Source organism: Scyliorhinus torazame, chromosome 4, assembly GCF_047496885.1.
Source record: "Scyliorhinus torazame isolate Kashiwa2021f chromosome 4, sScyTor2.1, whole genome shotgun sequence".
Classification (NCBI taxonomy): domain Eukaryota; kingdom Metazoa; phylum Chordata; class Chondrichthyes; order Carcharhiniformes; family Scyliorhinidae; genus Scyliorhinus; species Scyliorhinus torazame.
Genome location: NC_092710.1, coordinates 139,924,611 through 139,944,238, shown reverse-complemented (window position 1 = coordinate 139,944,238; position 19,628 = coordinate 139,924,611). Strand labels below are relative to the sequence as shown.

General features: G+C 49.7%; 1 protein-coding gene across 1 annotated transcript in view; it reads right to left on the bottom strand.

Moving 5' to 3' along the window:
- Positions 1 to 4,993: 4,993 nt before the first annotated feature.
- The window catches only part of sntg2 (syntrophin, gamma 2), a 523,724-nt gene continuing 509,089 nt past the window's right edge, over positions 4,994 to 19,628 (bottom strand). The window contains exons 16-17 of the mRNA XM_072500541.1: positions 17,087 to 17,197; positions 4,994 to 5,734 (exon numbers count right to left, since the gene is read on the bottom strand). Coding sequence (XP_072356642.1) covers positions 5,603 to 5,734; positions 17,087 to 17,197 — 243 coding nt within the window. The 3' untranslated portion in view covers positions 4,994 to 5,602. The remainder of the gene's footprint in view (positions 5,735 to 17,086; positions 17,198 to 19,628) is intronic.

Genomic DNA, 19,628 nt, shown 5'->3' with positions numbered 1-19,628 from the left:
CTAAAAGATGTATGGGGGGCCGTGATTAGCAAACCTTGGATAATCGAAGATGCCACATGAGAGTGAGATGCAAGCAAGAAGTCTTTGTCCTGGACACTAATGGTGAAAGTAATTTCTTTGTTGTTAGGAAAATGGGGGCTAATTTTATTCAGGAGTCTTAAAGCTCTGAGTCACCTCTGTCAAATGCAAGCATCTGCACCTGTCCTTGCATGTATGAATAAGCAATTATTTCTTTCTGATAACACTGAAAACTGTCGACAACTGAAAATTGAATTCTGGGAGTGCACTCTGAGTCATTACATGGACAGATCTATGAATTTCAGTTTCCTCATAAGAAATTTCTATCCAATTTGGTTTGTTTGATTGAGTCTTGCCCAAATGCACATATTCTTGAAATGTTAGAGCTCATGCACAGAATGATAAAATATAATTATGTGCATATAGGATTATTTTTAACATAATAGGTCCGATATGGATTTTACCGACAGCGTGATATGACAAAGGTATTTATAATAGTTTGATTCATTCAGGTTAAAGGCAAATGGCTTGCAGATAATTTTCAGTGTTTTGATGACCTCTGATCCAAAGTAATGGTAAGATTTAAATCCATGTCAGCAATGTAACAGCGAGTATTCGCATCTCTTTCTGAAGGCTCCAACTCACGTCAGTGTCCTTTATAAATATAAATGTTTAACTCAGCTTGGGTTCTCCAAATCTCAATTTAAATTCACAGAGCATCTGATTTTACTTTCCTCGCTTTATAAATGATCTATTATTAAAAGTTATTATATAGGTATTATTCAACTTCACTGCATCTCACTGTTACACTGGTAAAATTACATATTATAGGGTTTAGGATAATTTTGAAAATGCAAAGTTTCTTTGTACAATGTAATCACATGTTGAACTCTAAGCTCTTGTATTTGCTTGCCACCATTAATCAGTCAGGGTATTAGAGAGGGCCATTGAATATATATTAAATACCAATTGGGTATTTAACTATTGATCAAAAAACTCATGGATTTAATCCTTATGGTCTGCAGTTTCCACTTTGAACACAATCAGTTATCTGAGTGCTCTAAGAGCACCTGATCTTTCTAGAAAACTTTTCAGAGCAAAGAAACAGCCTCTTTAAAATAAACAGCAGATGGAAAGAACACCTGCTCAAAAGAGGGACCCTGAAGAGCTATAAAAACAATCAACGCATATCCCACCTTGAAATAGCCTGTGACAGTCAATCATTAGGGTTGTAAAAGGTAACTTACCATGAAATTCAATGTAAACAATGCAGTTCAAAGCTTATAGGCTTCTCAGCATGCCCAGAGGCTTGAAAAATTTAAAGGGAAATTAAATTGACTGTACAAAAGCACTTCAAAGGTTTCCAATATATCAAGTGGAACATTTTCGCCTTCATTTGACAGAACTTTGGACTTGACACACTAGGAGTGGCATTAAATGGTTCCTATACACCTGAGGGAAAACTTTCACCCTCAGCTGACAGAACTTTGAACTTGGCATGCTATGAGAGACATCAAAAGGTTCCAACACATCAGTGGGTAAACTTTAAACTAAACTTTGACATGCTGAAAGACAGTTTAATGATTTTCAAAGCTAAAGGGGGGGAAAATCACATGACCTCCATCCCGGGAACAACTCCCCACCTGAGCCCCTCCAGCCCATTCCTTTCCAATGCCCACATTCCCTGAAGAATCCCCCCTCGGCATCCTGGAGGCAAGTGTTCACCCTCTTCCCTCCTCCCTCAGAGTTCACGGCACCAGGTTGGCATTGTTAAGGGGCAGGGCCTAAAGGGGGAATTGTGGGGGGTTGGGCTGAATCTGGAAACTGAGGGGGGGGGCTGAAGGCGGGAACTGAGGGGGGGCTAAAGGCAGAGACAAAGGGTGGGCTGAAGGGGGGAGGGCCTGAGGGGGGCATTTGGCAAGTTCATAACGGGGTGTCTCTCACTTGGGTGGGGGGGCTCTTGCTAGTTATTGGGGGGCGTCTTGCTAGCGATTCGTGGTGAACTGCAATATTATTCTGAGATTGGGGCACCCTTTAAAAATGGTACCCTGAGGAGCAGGACCTGTCAGTGAGTTTAGGCCCAGTCCCTCTCAAGGGGCACGATTCTCTGCTCCCGCGCCGTTTCAGAGAATCGCCTGGGTTGCCAAATTTTCCCGTGACGCCGTTCTGACGCCCTCCCGCGATTCACGGAAGCGGCCAGATCGGCACAATCGCGCTTTGCACGGCGCGGTCCAGTGAATCGCCCGAGACTGCCAAAATGGCGATTCACCGGTACCCCCGCGATTCTCAGTGCTGGATGGGCCGAGCGGCCTGCCCAAGACGGCGGGTTCCCCCCGGCGCCGTCCACACCTGGTCGCTGCCGATGGGAACAGCGCCGGAATGCTGGGGGGGGCGGCCTGCGGGGGGGGGTGGTGGGATCCTGCACCAGGGGGGGCCTCAAATGGGGTCTGGCCCGCGATCGGTGCCCACCGATCGTCGGGCCAGCCTCTCTGAAGGAGGACCTCCTTTCTTCCGCAGCCCCGCAAGATCCGTCGGACATCTTCTTGCGGGGCGGACTCGGGGATGCGCGGGTGACGGTAGTTATGCGGTGCCGCCTTTACGCGGTGCCAAGGCCTGACGCGCGTAAATGACACGGCGCCGCTCCTAGCCCATTTTTGGGCCCAGAATCGGTCGGGATAGGGGCCGTTTTGCACCGTCGTGAACCTCGACGGCGTTCACGACGGCGCAAACACTCTGTCTCTATTTCAGAGAATCGCGCCACCTGTCTGTACAAAATCCAACCCTCTGAAAAAACGTTTAAAAGTCCATTGAATTCAACCTGAGCAGTGCCCACTGGTAGAATTACTTTGAGTCAAAACAGGAGAGTCGTGTCCAACAACCCAAGCATACTTCCATTGTAATCTAACTTTTAAAATGTTGAATATTATAAATAATGCTACTCCAGAACAATGTAGCATCTATTGCTTCGAGATCAAAATAGGCACTCCCGTTGGTGAATGATTTTTAGTTTAGTACAAATTTCCTTTAACCATGATGTACCTACGTTATTTATTTATAAGAATAATTATTTTCCCTGTTGTGATTCTATTTTTGGTACAATATAGCCTAAAAACCCTTGCAACCTAAATGTAACTTACTTTAGTAAATGTTAGCAAAAAGATATTACCCAAGATTTTGAATCTTGGGAAGGGTGGGAATGTTAATGAGGCAGAAGTTGGGATGGAACTTTGATTTACCACTGTACTATTCTACCTTGTGCACAAAGTTTGTCAAATTCTATTTGGAGAGGTGGAGCTTGCGAGCTCCTGCTCCTTTGTTAAGATGGGTTTATAGTAACCTAGCAATTGAATTTGAGTATTTGATCAATGTCGAATAAAGGATGACCATTTTACTCCAGTCTGCTTTAAGGTGAAGGATGCCAGACCTGGAAAGTGGAACACTTGCCTATTTAAGCCACTCATGTCAGCATTAGTCTTTAACAGCACCTGTTGGCACATCAACCCATTTACTTTAAATCCATGTTTACTTCACTTGCCAATTCTTAATCAGTGGATGAAACCTAACCTTCAGAAATCTATGACTTCATCAGCATAAAGAATATAATGAGAATATGTCAGTCTACTAATCCACGATGTTTGCAAACCAACAATGAGTTGGAGAAAAATAATTTTATGTCTTTTGGGGTGTCTGAGCTTTAGTGTCTTCTTAACAAATTTGCTGAGGTCAGATCCCTGTACGACTATCAGTAAAAGTGAAAGGTCAGAACAGTCAAGATGTTGATGGATATGCCTTGTAATCATGCTTCCAAAAATTTAAATCCTGGCACTGGACAGAGCTCTCTCAATCGTTTACAGAGTTCTGAGCATTTTTATAACTTTTAGGATTTGGACCAAGATTTATTTTTTATGTTAGTAATATGCATCTTCTGAATTTGAGTGTAATGGTTGATGTGATTCTATTAAATTCATATTTATGCAGTTTTAATAAATTTTACATTTGTTCCAAAAAGGAGGAAAATAAAGCCCCAAGTTTCAGTGGAAATTGCTAATTCCCTTTTTTTTGCATCCACTAGCATCCATGTGTTTCTTTGCTGCATAGCTACATAAGAAAGGAAAATGTATAATCGGATGTAGGGAAAAGTTTCTCTGTGCAAATATTAATCCACACTTGCAGCAATCTTCTTGTTATAGCAACAAAAAAGAAAATTGTATTCAAGGGACAGTTAAATATGTCATGGGGGCAATGTGAGTTTTTGCCGATTTTTGGTGGGTGTGCAAAATAGGCTGAATGTCACTAAACAGGTGGCTTGTTCGGCAGAACAAGGCCAGCAGCGCGGGTTCAATTCCCGTACCGGCCTCTCCAAACAGGTGCCGGAATGTGGCGACTATTGGCTCTTCACAGTAACTTCATTGAAGCCTACTTGTGACAATAAGCGATTATTATTATTATTAATCTTGGGATCAGGCAGTAGACTATGCCGTTGCTTGGCGCAACAAATCTCCTACCATACCAATCAGACTTTGATGATCATTGCAACACCTTAGCTAATATCCAAACCTTTTTTAAAATTTCATTCTGTCTTTTACCAATCTCATTTTGTTTTTAATCGGGGTCCTCCGATATCCTGTCATCCTGTTGATCAGAATGTCAAGTTCACGTGGCTCTAGATTTTAGCTACTCAATGTTTCTATGGGGATTCCAGCAGATGATTTGAACAAAGACTATTGGACGTGAACTGTGGCATGAACTTAACTAAAGTGAACATTTTTGTTAGGTTGATTCACCGTTGTATTTGTTAAAAAACGGAGTACCGACTCATAAGCTCAAAATGAACTAAAATATCTACAATTGCTGAGATAACTATTTTTTCCACAACGAAAGATGTGATCGTTTGCTCAAATGAAAAGTTACCTGCTTAATGTTTTTAGTAAGTCATTCCAGTTCTAACAGTGCAATTATACTTTCTGAGCCTAACTACAAATTTAAGATTTTAATCCAGTAACCTTAAATTCATCATATTCCAAAGTCAATGGGTATGTAACACATGAGCATGATCATAAAGGAAAAACAATGGCATCAAAAACACAGTTGTTAATGAAAAAAAAACAATTTCCAAGAAGCAAAAGCACACACTTGGCATTAGAATATTAGAATTTGAACTATGAATTGCACAATGATATTCTGAAGTTCAGATTTCCATTATTACAAATGGGAGTTAGGGAGACTGCAGACTTTGTCTGAGAAGAAAAACAAAACACAAACAGTGCTGCACACACCGAGAACAGGGTTCACTTCCATTATAAAGATATTTGCTTTGCAGATGTCGTCCAAAAAGAGAATTTAACCCATAATTGCACTCTAGAAAAACACAATGGGGGTGATTGTGACTTCACATGTTGTATGTCTCTCCCAATTGCCATTTTTATTTACAGCTGAACCAATATCATCCAATACACGTTCTCGCCAGGAATCAAAATCACCCCCGACTTGTTTGGGCTTCATTACCATTGTGCGCCTCGTAGACACAATGCGGTTATTTTATATTAAAGAATACAATACATTTTTTGTGGTTGCAATTCGATTCTCAACTGCTATACATGTACTTCCGTGCAACACTCTGGCTGTCTACGAATACTGGATCCACTGCTGCCACTTTAGCTGCTATGAATGAATGTATACAATGCAACACCGCCGTCAGGTCGGGAAACTCCAACTCCTGCAATTAGACACAAACTGTTTTATTAGATAATAAGCATGGCTTATAATAAAACTAACATTTGGATAATGTCCAGTTCTTTAGGAAAAATCATCAATACTATGGTTATTTCATGAATGAATGAACTATATTATGGTCCGTAACTTCCTCAGAGTGGAAATCTCCATCGGATTGACATTTTCGATGGATTTACCCTCGTTGTAATTCCAAAGCTCCTGTCTCACCCAATATTCCTCACTCAGGTGACCTCCCCGCCCACCCACACCACCCTCCTCCCTGCTGCACCGGCATGGAGTAACTGGGGCGCAGGGAGACACTATCTGTCGGAAAGGGGATTTTTAAGGGGGGGAAGGGGAGGGGGAGGGGGAAGGGGAAGGAGAGGGGGAAGGGGAAGGGGAGGGGGAGGGGAGAGGGGGAAGGGAAGGGGAGAGGGGGAGGGGAGGGGGAAGGGGAATGGGGAAGAGGAGGGGGAGGGGAAGGGGACGGGGAGGGGGTGATGCGACCATCAATTCACTCGAAGACACGTGGAGAAATAAACCGTGGTTTTAATCAGCTTAGAACTGAGCCTGCCTGTGACCGTTACAACACTGAAGGTGGCCCCGCAGGTCAGCAGCTCTTATACTTCCTGAAAAGGGGGTGGAGCCATGGGCAGAGTCCGTACATGCCCCAACATATCCCGTGTGGGTGAAGCCACACAATGGCCCATAGCCAGAGCCCACAGGGTTAATAACATAACACAGTGCACTGGTGAATTATCAGTAATTATACATTCACCACATTCACCCCCTGTTTAAAAATGAAGTCCGGCGGGGGTGACGGGCTCATAGATGCAGTCGGTCCGGTGCCCGGATCGTATGTTGTGATCGCCAAAGCACTAGTGTTGCTGCTCCGGACCCACTGGAAGTGGGTCTGGAGCAGGCACAGGCGTGGACTCCGGGAGCGGCTCTTCCGGACCTTCATTCCTTTGGACCGGTGCGGCGGGTGGGACGGAGCACGGGAACCATATAGGGGTGGGGGATGCAGTAGTGGGAGTGGTGTTGGAGCCTGCGGGCGCCAGGTTCCGGAGGGAGACGGTATCTTGCCGGCCATCGGGGTGTTTCGACGGACGCATAGTGTGGGTTGGAGTGCAAGAGCTGGACCCTCTCTACCAGGGGGTCGGTCTTATGGCTCCGAACATGTTTTCGGAGGAGGACTGGACCTGGTGTCATCAGCCAGAGCGGAAGCGAGGCCCCTGAGGTAGCTCCCCTTGGGAAAACAAACAAACGGTCATGAGGAGTCTGGCTTGTGGCCGTGCAAAGGAAGGACCTAATAGAGTGGAGCGCATCGGTGAGGACCTCCTGCCAGTGAGAAACTGGTAGATTCCTGGATCGCAGGGTCAGTAGGATGGTCTTCCAGACCGTCGCGTTCTCCCTCTCCATCTGCCCGTTTCCCCTGGGGTTATAACTGGTACTCCTGCTCGAGGCGATGCCCTTACTGAGCAGGTACTGACGCAGTTCGTCGCTCATGAACGACGAGCCCCTGTCGCTGTGCACATAACTGGGGAAACCAAACAGGGTGAAGACACTATGCAGGGCTTTAATGACAGTGGGGGTGGTCATATCAGGGCAGGGGTTGGCAAACGGGAAGCGGGAGAACTCATCTATGATGTTAAGGAAGTACGTGTTGCGGTTATTGGAGGGGAGTGGCCCTTTGAAATCGATACTGAGGCGTTCAAAGGGCCGGGATGCCTTTACCAGGTGGGCTTGAATAGTGGGCGGTCTTCGTCCGCATACTGGCGGACCCACTGGGCGCAATAGGAGAAAAATCCAAGGCACCTCTTCAGGGCCTTGGGACAGTGAGGGAGAGGGAGTTGTAGGAGGGGGTGCATACGGTCAGGGTCGGGCCCTAGGACCCCGTTTTCCACGATGTAGCCGAGGATGGCTAGCCTGGTTGTGCAGAAAACGCATTTCTCCTTGTTGTAGGTGAGGTTGAGTTTTTGGGCGGTTTGGAGAAATCGGTGGAGGTTGGCGACGTGGTCCTGCTGATCATGACCGCAGATGGTGACATTGTCCAAGTACGGAAACGTGGCCCGCAGCCCTACTGGTCCACCATTCGGTCCATCGCTCGTTGGAACACTGAAATCCCGTTTGTGACGCCAAAGGGGACCCGGAGGAAATGGAAAAGGCGGCCGTCTGCCTCAAATGCCGTGTAGTGGCGGTCCTCCGGGTGGATTGGGAGCTGGTTGCATGCAGACTTCAGATCCACCGTGGAGAACACGCGGTAGTGCGCGATCCTGATTTACCATGTCTGCAATCCGGGGAAGGGGGTACGCATCGAGTTGCGTAAAGCGGCTAATGGTCTGGCTGTAATCAACCACCATCCGGAACTTTTCCCCGGTCTTGACGACCACCACCTGAGCTCTCCAGGGGCTATTGCTGGCTTCTATGACCCCCTCCCGCAAGAGACGCTGGACCTCGGACCTAATGAACGTCCTGTCCTGCATGCTACACCGCCTGCTTCTGGTGGCTACTGGCTTGCAATCGTCGGTGAGGTTTGTGAAGAGGTGGGGGGTCGATTTTTAGGGTCGCGAGGCTGCATATGGTGAGCGAGGGCAGGGGCCCCCCAAACATAAGAGCTAGGCTCCTGAGGTTGCACTGGAAGTCGAGTCCCAAAAGGAGAGGAGCGCAGAGGTCTGGGAGCACATATAGTTGAAAATTTGCGTACTGAGCGCCCTGTATCGCTAGGGTTGCAGTAGTGCACCCCTGGATTTGCACCGAGTGCGACCCAGAGGCGAGGGATATGGTTTGTTGTGTCGGGAAGATTGGGAGCGAGCAGCGTCTTACCATGTCCAGGTGAATGAAGCTCCCTGTGCTCCCGGAGTCGAAAGACCTGGGGCGTCATTCTCTGACCCCCCCCGCCGGGTCGGAGAATGGCCGTTGGCCGCCGTGAATCCCGCCCCCGCCCCCGCCGAAGTCTCCGGTACCGGAGATTGGGCGGGGGCGGGAATCGGGCCGTGCCGGTTGGTGGGACCCCGCGCTCAATTCTCCGGCCCGAATGGGCCGAAGTCCCGCCCAGAAATTGCCTGTCCCGCCGGCGTAAATCAAAGCTGGTATTTACCGGCGGGACCAGGCGGCGTGGGCGGGCTCCGGGGTCCTGGGGGGGGCGCGGGGCGATCTGACCCCGGGGGGTGCCCCCACGGTGGCCTGGCCCGCGATCGGGGCCCACCGATCCACGGGCGGGCCTGTGCCGTGGGGGTACTCTTTCCCTTCCGCCTCCGCCACGGCCTCCACCATGGCGGAGGCGGAAGAGACTCTCCCCACTGCGCATGCGTGGGAAACTGTTTCTGTTTATGGCGCCAGTCGGCGGACATCACGCCATTGGGGGAGAATTTCGCCCCAGGTGTCTTGTACCCATTAACCCGGACGGCCATCATGGAGCTCCGGAGGTGCTTAGGTCGCGACTGGTCCAGGGTGACCGCGCTGAGGTGTGTGTAGCCGGCGGCGTGATCGGAGGTGCTGGGGAGGCCCCGCGATGGCTGCCCGTGTAGGTCGTACACGTTGAGTGGCGTAGCAGATAGCGGCCAAGATGGCGGCCCCTGTTGGTCGAGCGTGGCGGGCGGTGAGGAAGATGGCGTCCAAGATGATGGCCCCCATGGATCGTACGTGGCCGGCCGCATGGGGGAGGATGGACAAGATGAGTCGCACATGTTATGTGGAGGCGGAGTCGGCAGACACGCTGCCATCTTGCGGGGTCTGCGGGCCTGTGAGTCTGTGGATCGGGTCTGTGAGTTCGTGTTCTTAGACCTGGCCAGGCAGACCTTGGCAAAATGTCCTTTTCGCCCGCAGCTGCTGCAGTTCGTGTTGCGGGCCGGTGGGAGAAGGGGAAGGGAGGGGAGGGGAGGGGAGGGGGAAGGGAGGAGAGGGGGAGGGAGGGGAGGGGAGGGGGAGAGGGGAGGGGGCAGGGGGAGGGTGGGAGGGGAAGGGGAAGGAGGGGAGGGGGAAGGGGAGGGGGAGGGGGGAAGGGGTGGGGAGGAGGGTGGAAGGGGGAGGGGGAGGAGGAGGGGAGGGGGAGGGGGAGGGGGAGAGGATGGGGGGGTGATGGGGGGGTGACGGGAGGGGGAGACGGGAGGGGAGGGGGGGCGAGAGGAGGGGGCGGGAGGGAGGGAGGGTGGGACGGGAGGGGTGGGGGAGGGGGAGTGGGGACGGGAGGGGAGGGGGGGGCGGGAGGGGGAGGGGAGGTGGAGGGGGTTATGGGAGGGGAGGGGGAGGTGGAGGGAGACCAGTCAAGGGGGGGGTTAGAAAATACCAGAAAGTAAGGGGGGGGGTGTAATAGCAGGACGAGGGGGTCAGAACAGGAGGGAGAGAAGGAGCTGGGACAGAGGAGAGGCAGCTGGGGTGTGTTGGAGACTGGGAGGGAGGAGGGGAGGGCCGGGAGACCAGGGGTTGTGCGGGAGACCGGATGGGGAAAGTGGGGAGGCGAGACTGGAATGGGGTAGTCGGGTCAGGGGCGGGTTGGGGGTCAGACCAGAGAGGCAGTCGGGTTGGGGCTGGTGTGGTGGGTCCCCTGGGTGGTGGTGAGTGTAGGAGGAGTCCCGTGCAAGGCTGGTTTGGTTTTTTTTAAACAGTCATTCTGGAATTAGAGTACTTTATTTTTCTTCTGCCTTTCTCATTAACTATTAGGGTAAAACTGGCAGAACCATCTGGAGTTAGCGAGTTAAATTGCTTCTTCGGATGGTTTGCAGCTCAGCGCCATTGTCCAGAGGAAGTTAGCAATTTGGGGCAATTTCTAGGTAAATACTCAATGGGAACTACCGAGAGGGATTCCCAGTGCATCATTGGGGTACCCCCTAAATGCGACACTGGGGAACAAGAAAGTTATGGGTCATAGTGTTTTATCGATTCTCTAGGTAGGTAAAGCTCTTCACAACCACTTAAATACTTTTTTTTGAAGGTTAACAGTGTTGATATGTGTATAGACAAATGCAACAGGCAGATTCTATTGACAGCCAATGAGATGAATGACCAGTTCATTGCATTTGATGCCTGAGAGAGTTATTGGCTAATACAATTCCCTGCTCTTCGTTGAATAGAACCATCTTTTATATCTGCCTGAAAGGACAGACAGAACCTTGGTTTAATGTCTCATTAAAAGTTGGCACCTCAAATGATACGGCACCCTTTTCATGGCTCTTCATTAGTGCCTTCAGTCGTGTGTTAAAGTGTCAGTCTGTATTGAGCTCAAGTCCTAGGGGCTGGTTTCGCACAGTAGGCTAAACAGCTGGCTTGTAATGCAGAACAAGGCCAGCAGCGTGGGTTCAATTCCTGTACCGGCCTCCCTGAATAGGCGCTGGAATGTGGCGACTAGGGGCTTTTCACAGTAACTTCATTGAAGCCTACTTGTGACAATATGCGAGATTATTATTATTAGTGTAGGATTTCAAACTGCAGCCTTCTCACTCAAGAGACATGAGTGCCACCCACTGAAGCCGACTGACACTCAAAAATCAAATAACCCAGTTTGAAGAGTTTTCTTTTTTAAATTTAGTGTACCCAATTAATATTTTCCAATTAAGGGGCAATTTAGCCTGCCCAATCCACCTACCCTGCACATCTTTGGGTTGTGGGGGTGAAACCCACGCAGACATGGGGAGAATGTGCAAACTCAACATGGACAGTGACCCAGGGCTGGGATTGAACCTCGGTGCCGTGAGGCAGCAGGGCTAACCCACTGCTGTCCAAGTTTGGAGAGTTACTAAACAGCTCTAACAATGCTAAAGCTGTTACCAGAAGTAAACAGAAATCCGGATTAGTTCGAGCTGCAAGAAGCTGCGCCCTTCCAGAGTCTCCTCGTGACAGTCCATCGCCATTGAGATCCCGACTGTATCCCGGGCTCAATATCAAAGCATAGCTCTGTAGAAGAGGGAATCGTAGGCAGGGCTTGAGCCTTGCAGTAATGACGCTGCACAGGGGCATCCACTGTACCCAAATCTGTAATCCCCGAATCTTGGGACCGGTCTCCTGGGTGCCATTCTTGCGAGCTGGCTGGGTTTGGCTGAGCAAATGCTGCTTAAGTGCTGTTCAATCTTGTTGGCGGTGGCTGGCGAATCGGCTGGTAAGTCTTCAATTGCAACAAGAAGCCCGTGGGGCCCCGTTAAGTGGACCAATTAACGTTGAATAGCGTTGCCGGCCTCGCCAGGCCGAGCGCCGGGAAGGTGGCAGTAGTTCCCGCTCGCTACCACACTGAGAAATATTTCCAGAGAATCTCACCCAGAATGTCTCAATGCTTGCACATATATTTCCAATGCATTAAAAAAAATATTCAATGAAAATCTCAGCCTCCAGATTAATGAATAGTTTAAAATAAATATGGGTCATATCTTGCTGGGAATGGAACTCGTACAGAGTGGCACTCTTCAACTCAAATATTTATTGCACTCTTTCTTGCTGGATGTGTGAAATGATAGGTAAAGTGTTGAGGACATTTATGCATCTCGGAACTTGATGGAACCAACAGTTTATCTCCTGAACATGTGAGCTTTAGGAATTGAGAAAATAACAGGGATAACGGAGGAGGGTGAGAGTCAAATCAAGTACAAAGACGGAGAAATGAAGACGAAAAGGAAAAGTCAGAGTTTTAAAAATAACAATTTTACATTAAAACAACTCAAACAATGATGATTACATGCCAGAAAGAGATTGAGCGCTCACTGGCTGGGATTTTCTGACCCCGCGCCGGGTCGGAGAATCCCCTGGGGGACGCGAGAATCGAGCCCCGCCACCCCGACGCCAGCTTACCTATTCTCCGGTGCCCGCGGGATCGCCGCCGCGCCGGTCAGGGGCCGTTGAAAGTGCCCCCCCCCCCCCGGCGATTCTCCAGGCCTCGATGTGCCGAGTGGCCGCCAAGTTCGGCTGAGTCCCGCCGGCGTGGGTTATTCAGGTCCCTCACGGCGGGACCTGGAAAGTGGGTCTGCGGGGGCCGTCCTGGAGGTGGGGGGGGGGGGGGGGGGCGGGGGGATCCGACACCGAGGGGGGCCTCCACGGTGGCCTGGCCCGCGATCGGTGCCTACTGATCGGCAGGCGGGCTGTTCCTTGGGGGCCTATGTTTCTCCGCGCCGGGCCCCTGTAGGGCTCCGCCATATTGCCCAGGGACCGGCGCGGAGACGGGAACCCACGCTCATGTGTGGAATGTAGCCGGCCGTAGCGTGCATGTGCGAACTCGCGCCGGCCGTTCCGCGATGGCTGGAGTTGCGGGGACCACTCCGCCGCTGACCTAGCCCCCTAGGAAGGGAAGCATTCCTGATTATCGGGGACCGTTGACGCCGGAGTGATACTGCCGCTTTTCACGCCGGCGTCAGAACTTGGAGCGGGATTGGAGAATCGCGGCCATTGTTTCCATTCTTGGCCAGAGAAATTGATTGGCATCGTATGTACAAATCCAATAAGCTCTTCAAAATAAGGGCAAGGCTAAGGGTGAGATGCTGCTTAAATGAATCAAATGGTGGAGCCGTCTAAATCAAAAAGCAATTATTGGCCACTCTCAGCATGAGTAGCATTTTTGTTCCTCAGTTCCGCCTTTGCAGTTGGGAGGAAAGCATGTTGGGAACTAACAAATGTTGGCAGTAGGATCCAGAGCACGATTTTCTAGAGGTTGGTCATTTAATTGACCATGTACGGAAGTTCTGTCCAATTAAGGACAATGGATGGGCTCCGGCATCTAGAGGGCCAATAGTAGGCAATCTAGCACTGACAGATCAACAGACCCATTGTCAGACGTGCACGTTACTGAAGAATGTAGGCTGGCTTGATGGTACCTCCATTCAAGGTTGTCTTCCACAAAAGCAGTAAATATAAGGGCCAAAAAGGTGAGGGCCATTGAACAAGAAAGCAATAGCCCCCACGGTAATAGGCACTGTTGCCAATATTCAGAGTGGCATCTTCCAGATTGAATGGAACCTCTGGGGCTGGATTCTCCGATCCCCCGCCGGGTTGGAGAATCGCCGGGAGCTGGCGTGAATCCTGCCCTCGCCGTGTCCCGAAGTCTCGCCACCAGAGATTCGGTGGGGGTGGGAATCGTGCCGCGCTGGTCGGCGGGAGCGGGAACCGCACCGCGCCGGTCGGCGGGCCCATCCCCGCCGTTTCTCAGGCCCGCGATGGGCCGAAGTTCCGCTGCTCGAATGCCTGTCCCGCCAGCGTGGATTAAACCACGTTTTGAACGGTGGGACAAGGCGGCGCGGGCGGGCACCGGGGTCCTGTGGGGGTGCGGGGCGATCTGGCCCCTGGGGTCCCCCACGGTGGCCTGGCCCGCGATCGAGGCCCACCGATCCGCGGGCGGGCCTGTGCCATGGGGGCACTCTTTTTCTTACGCCTTCGCCATGGTCTTCACTATGGCAGAGGCAGAAGAGACCCCCTCCCCTGCGCATGCGCGGCACCTCAGCAACCGCTGACGCTCCCGCGCATGCACCGGCCCGGCGTTGCCCAGCGTAGACCTTTCGGCCCCGGCTGGCGTGGCGCCAAAGGCCTTTCCCACCAGCCGGCGGAGCGGAAACCACTCCGGCGCGGGCCTAGCCCCTCAAGGTGAGGGCTTGGTCCCTAAAGGTGCGGAGACTTCCACACCTTTGGGGCGGCCTGACGCCAGAGTGGTTCCTGCCACTCCATCACGCCGGAACCCCCCGCCCCGCCTGGTGGGGAAGAATCCCGCCCCTGGTTCCTGTGACTGCACAGCCTACCACTGAGAGGCTACCAACATTTGATGGACTACTGGCGCAACAGCAGTCCTGTATGCAGACTGGAAAATCTGCTTGGTGTCAGGAGAATGCACTTAAAGGGCTTAATTAGTTACACCCGAAGACAGGTGGATAACCATTCCGCCATCTCCTGACCCATGTATGCTTGGAGGCAGGAATATACTTTCAAGCTGGCCCTCCAGGATTTTCCTCCCCTCGTTTTCACCCTCCCCTACTCACTCCAGAACTCCTTCCAGACCCCCCTCCAGATCCCTGCTCCAGGGTCTATTAAAAATAGGACCCATATCTCCGAATTCCAAAATTTTCTGTGCGATTAATACTGGCATTCATCAATAGCACATCAAGATCTAGAACACGATCTAACTGAATGGGAACAGAATGTCATAACAAGCGCGCTTAGCCGGGTATTTGCCGGAGCTCGCGTGCCGAGAAATACCATGGTATCTAACGGGACTCTGGTTCCATTCGGGGCCTCAGTGGGCAATGCCCCCACCGAGGCCTCGCTTAGTCTCATTACAAACACAGGATATCCCTGGGCCTGATCCCTGTCAAGGGAAGCATGCCATCTTGGCACCGCTAGCATGGCACTGCCCCAGCCAGTGTACATGGGCACTTGGCAGTGCCAGGCTGGCATCCATGTAGCACTGCCAGGGTGCCAGGCTGACAGTGCCAGGGTGCCAGTGCCAGAGTGCCGATGTGGCACCAGCAGTGCCAGGATGACACCCTACCCAGAGGGTAAGCACCTGCGGGTCTCCAGTTCCGTGTGGGACTCCCACAAGTGCAGTTCCGTCAAATCCCGGTTTGGAGAGACTAGCTAATGAATAGCGCTTGCCTGAGATCCCTGTTGCCTTTTTTTACCTACTGTAAATAGGGCAGTCAGTGAGGTTGTCCTCCTTTATTTGGATATCAATATTTTATTGCTCAGAGTTGCCAGGTATAAAATGAACCCGCCACAAGGTTCAACCGGCTATCGATCAAAGAGGCAAACACCAGTTAGTTAGTTCAAGGCCAAGGGTACTTTATTTACACACACAATTAGTCATGCAACATAAACACAACTAGTTAAACTACACCTATCGACTATGACAACCTGTACTTAACTTCAGGCACCCGGCTTAGGTCAGAGGAACAGTGGCCGTTGTTCGGATCTGTATCTATCAGAGATGTAAAAGTAACTGCTGCTCAGCTAGGCTCATCCGTCTGGTAGCGGGAGTGAACTTGGACTTGCTTCTGGTGGTGCTGCACTTGGAAGTAGACGTTGACAGGGCGGCAGGTCCAAGAGAGGCCGAACACATGGTGGTCTCTCTTTTTATTCTTGGGGGTTTTCGCGCTCTTTTGGGCGGTCAGTTTGGACCCCACTAATTGGGTGATTCCTGATCACTGTGTTCGATTCGAACCAATAAAGGGGCGGGTGCCTTGATGGCTGGGCGTGCCCTAAGTGGTCATTGACCCTGTTGTTTATGCTTCCCGAGTACAGGGAGTGGCGCCGAAATGTCTGGGATTGTATCGGTCGCTCAAGTATCAGTCCTTTGTCTGGCGGAGATGGGCCATCAAAATGCTAATCGGTTGGGGGTTTCGATACCGTCTGGATTCCTCACTCGCAAATATACATTCAGGCTCTGAGTCTGCCTGAATCTCGCATTGTCCATTTTTCCCGCTATGCTTTGCGACCTTCCCTGTTCCTGGTTGCAAGTGGCCATCCCAGATGGCTACATCCCAAATCCTCGAGTAGATCAGGGGAGCACATATTAGAGTGTAGCTGGGTGTCTCCCTCTAATATGCAGATTTGCAAAATAGTGATAAATGGCGGGATTCAGATTGCGATGTGTCGCTAGATTGCGTTAGATCTCCCAAAGCGCAGCGAGCTGGGTAGACCCTGACAGAGGGATCTCCCGGCAGCGACGCCTTTTGGGCGCAATGTGACCGGTAGATCGTGCCCCTAGTCCAATATTTTCTTCAGTCAATGCACTGTGTGGAAATATGTGTAATTTTCAAGAATGTTTGGTGGCATAGTACACATTTTTTGTCTTTGTTTATGGGACGCTGAAAAGGCCAGCATTTATTCCCTATCCCTAATTACCCTTGAGACGACGGTAATAAGCAGTTTCTTGAACAGCTGCAGTTCATGTGGTGCAGGTACACCCACAGTGCAGTTAGGAATGGAATTCTATTCCAGGATTGTGACCCAGTGACAGTGGAGGAATGGTGATGTTAGTTGTAAGTTAGGATGCTGCGTGGCTTGTAGGTGTTCCCTAGGCAGCAGAGGTTACAGGTCTGGAAAGTGTTGTCAAAGGAACCCTCGAAGTTTCCCTTGAACTGAGTGGCATTTCAGAGTCACGCACATTGCTGTGAGTCTGGAGTCCCAGGCCCGGTAAAGAGGGAAGATTTTCTTAGTGAGCCAGATACGTTTTTACACACTCGATGAGCATTATCGTGGTGACCATTACTCACACTAGCTTTATAGTCCAGATTTACTAATTGAATTCAAGTTCCACCAGCAGTTGTGGCTATTTGAACCCATGTCCCTCGGGCCTCTGGATTACCAGCCCAGTCACATGACCTATATGTCATAATCCCTGCCCGGAATCAGATCACTGCAAAAGCAATAATAGATCATATTACGAAGGTACCTTCATTTCAATCTGTTTGGTTTCTGTGTTCTGAAATAGCAGTTTTACACATGTTTTTCCATCATCAGAGGATCCTTTGAGTTGTGAGAACTTGAATCTCCAGATAACATTCTGTAAAGTAACAAAGGGTGTGATTATTTATTTAATGACACAGGAATGAGCGATGTAATATTGTACAGCCAGCTTTGATTTTAAATGGAATTCTGAATGATCGTCTAGTCCCTCCTTTTGTGTTGCTCTGCCGGGGAACTTGCCAGCCAATGGCGACCTGCCTCTGCCGCCGGAAAATTTGCCGTGGGGTGTGGAAAATCCCAGCTATAGATTCATAGGGCGGGATTCTCCGGCCTGGTCCGCCCGGCACCGCAGATTCCCACCCGAGATCAATGGATTTCTCCATTGTCTGCGCCTCGCCCGTGGTGTTCCTGCGGCGGGCGGGGCAGAAGAATCCAGCCCATGGTGTCAATCTTGCACGGAAGGAGGCCATTCAGTCCATCGACTTCATGTTGGCGCTGTAGAGAAATCTAGTCAGCTCCATTCTCCTGTGCTAACCCTATTGCCTTGAAAGATTATTTCCCTCAAGAACCTACCCAATTTCCTCTTGAAATTATTGATCATATCTGCTTCCCTCGTAGACAGCAAGTTCCAGGCCTTTACCACTTGCTCTGTATTGTATTACTTAGATTTAAGAGCTAGTTATTATGAGAATGTACATTCAGAGTGCCACATTTACTACTGCATTAAAGTCAGGTGCCAATTAACAATGTATCTACCCACCAGCCATATGGAGGGCTACAAGAAACACATTCAATGAAGCCCGTCTGAGTCGAAAAAGGTGATTTTTTTTAAATTCTAAGAACTAGAAGACATAGCACGATGACAGTCTGTGAGTGAGACTCAAAAAGCTTAAACGGATTTAATATTGAAATAGATCGAGAAAGATAACCCCAATTAGTGCAGAGAGTGAAGGGGGAAAACTGAGTGAATCAGGCAAAAGCAAAATGGTCTCCGCTACAGCATTGAATGCATATCTCCAGCCCACGATGAATAGAGAGGCCGATGGTGTCATGGGGAAATCTGACAAGTGCAGCCTGACATTCAATGGTTTTCTAAAAGACTGTACCAATGGGGAATGGCACATCATTTTGTGGGCATGAGAGAAAGGGTTAAATTTGCTTACTGGCTGGGAGATGAGCAAGGATAATAGTAAAAAACCCAAACAATTAAAAAAAAAAATCAGCACACATCTCCAGCCAAAGTCAAATCATCAGATTCGCCGATATGAATTTCAAAGTCTGAGCTATGACCAACGTGAACCTGTTGATAATTTCTTAATGAGATTGAAAAATGCAGCCAGAAACTGTAAATTCAAGGAAACAGATGAGAAGCTGCCAGAACAGCTCATTTGCCGCTCTGCTCAACCTGAAGCACAAAAATATTTGATTGGCATTGGCAAACTCACAATATTGCAGGCTGTAGACACTGCCAGAATATAGGAAGCCACGAGTAGACAGATGAAGATGCCGACTCCCCAAATGGCTAGCTTTCAGTTAAGTCAAGAAAAAGGCTGCGGGTTGATGCTGTGAGACAGCAGCAGAAGAATGCACACCAAGCAGAAAGAAAGATGTGCAAGAGCTGTGGACACTCACATGAGTTCGCAGACAGAGTTTGGGAACAGCACATGGTAAAAGATGTGCAGAACAAAGAGAGAAGATGGTAAACAGTTATCAGAGAGAGAACAACAGGATGAATAAGATGGGAAAGAAATCAAAGCAGCCATACCTTGGAAGATGATGACGAGCTTGAGAATGAAATAGAGAGAGAAATCATACAACTGCATAAAATAACTGGATGTGAATAGAAATAAGATCAGTAGAATGTTCAGCAATAAGCCCACAATCATAAATCTGAAGTTTCATACCAGACCACAGGGTAACAACAATCCGCTCAATCTATAGGAAAAAAATTGTTCTTGAAAATTTGAAAGAAAATAGTTACCCAAGGAAAGATTTTCTGAATGTCCTGAGCAATGTTATGCTAATTGCATATGGGGGGGGGGGGGAAAGAAGACCCAGAACCTTGACAGCTAGGAGCAATCTATGTTGGAGGGACACAAAGAAAATATGTTAATTGTCTATATCACTGAAACAGATTATCTTGGTTTCCTGCGGCTGAAAGAGCTGCAACTGATCTCAAAAACCATGAGGTGGGGCAGCACGGTGGCGCAGTGGGTTAGCACTGCTGCCTCACAGCGCCGAGGTCCCAGGTTCGATCCCAGCTCTGGGTCACTGTCTGTGTGGAGTTTTCATATTCTCCCCGTGTTTGCATGGGTTTCGCCCCCACAGCCCAAAGATGTGCAGGGTGGGTGGATTGGCCACGCTAAATTGCCCCTTAATTGGAAAAAATGAATTGGGTACTTTAAATTTATTTTAAAAAAACATGAGGTGAAGCAGGTGACACTGAGGATTGAAGGTAATACACCCATTGAAAAGATGGGTTTACACTCATGGGAAACAATGGTAGTACACCCCTTGAAAAGATCTTT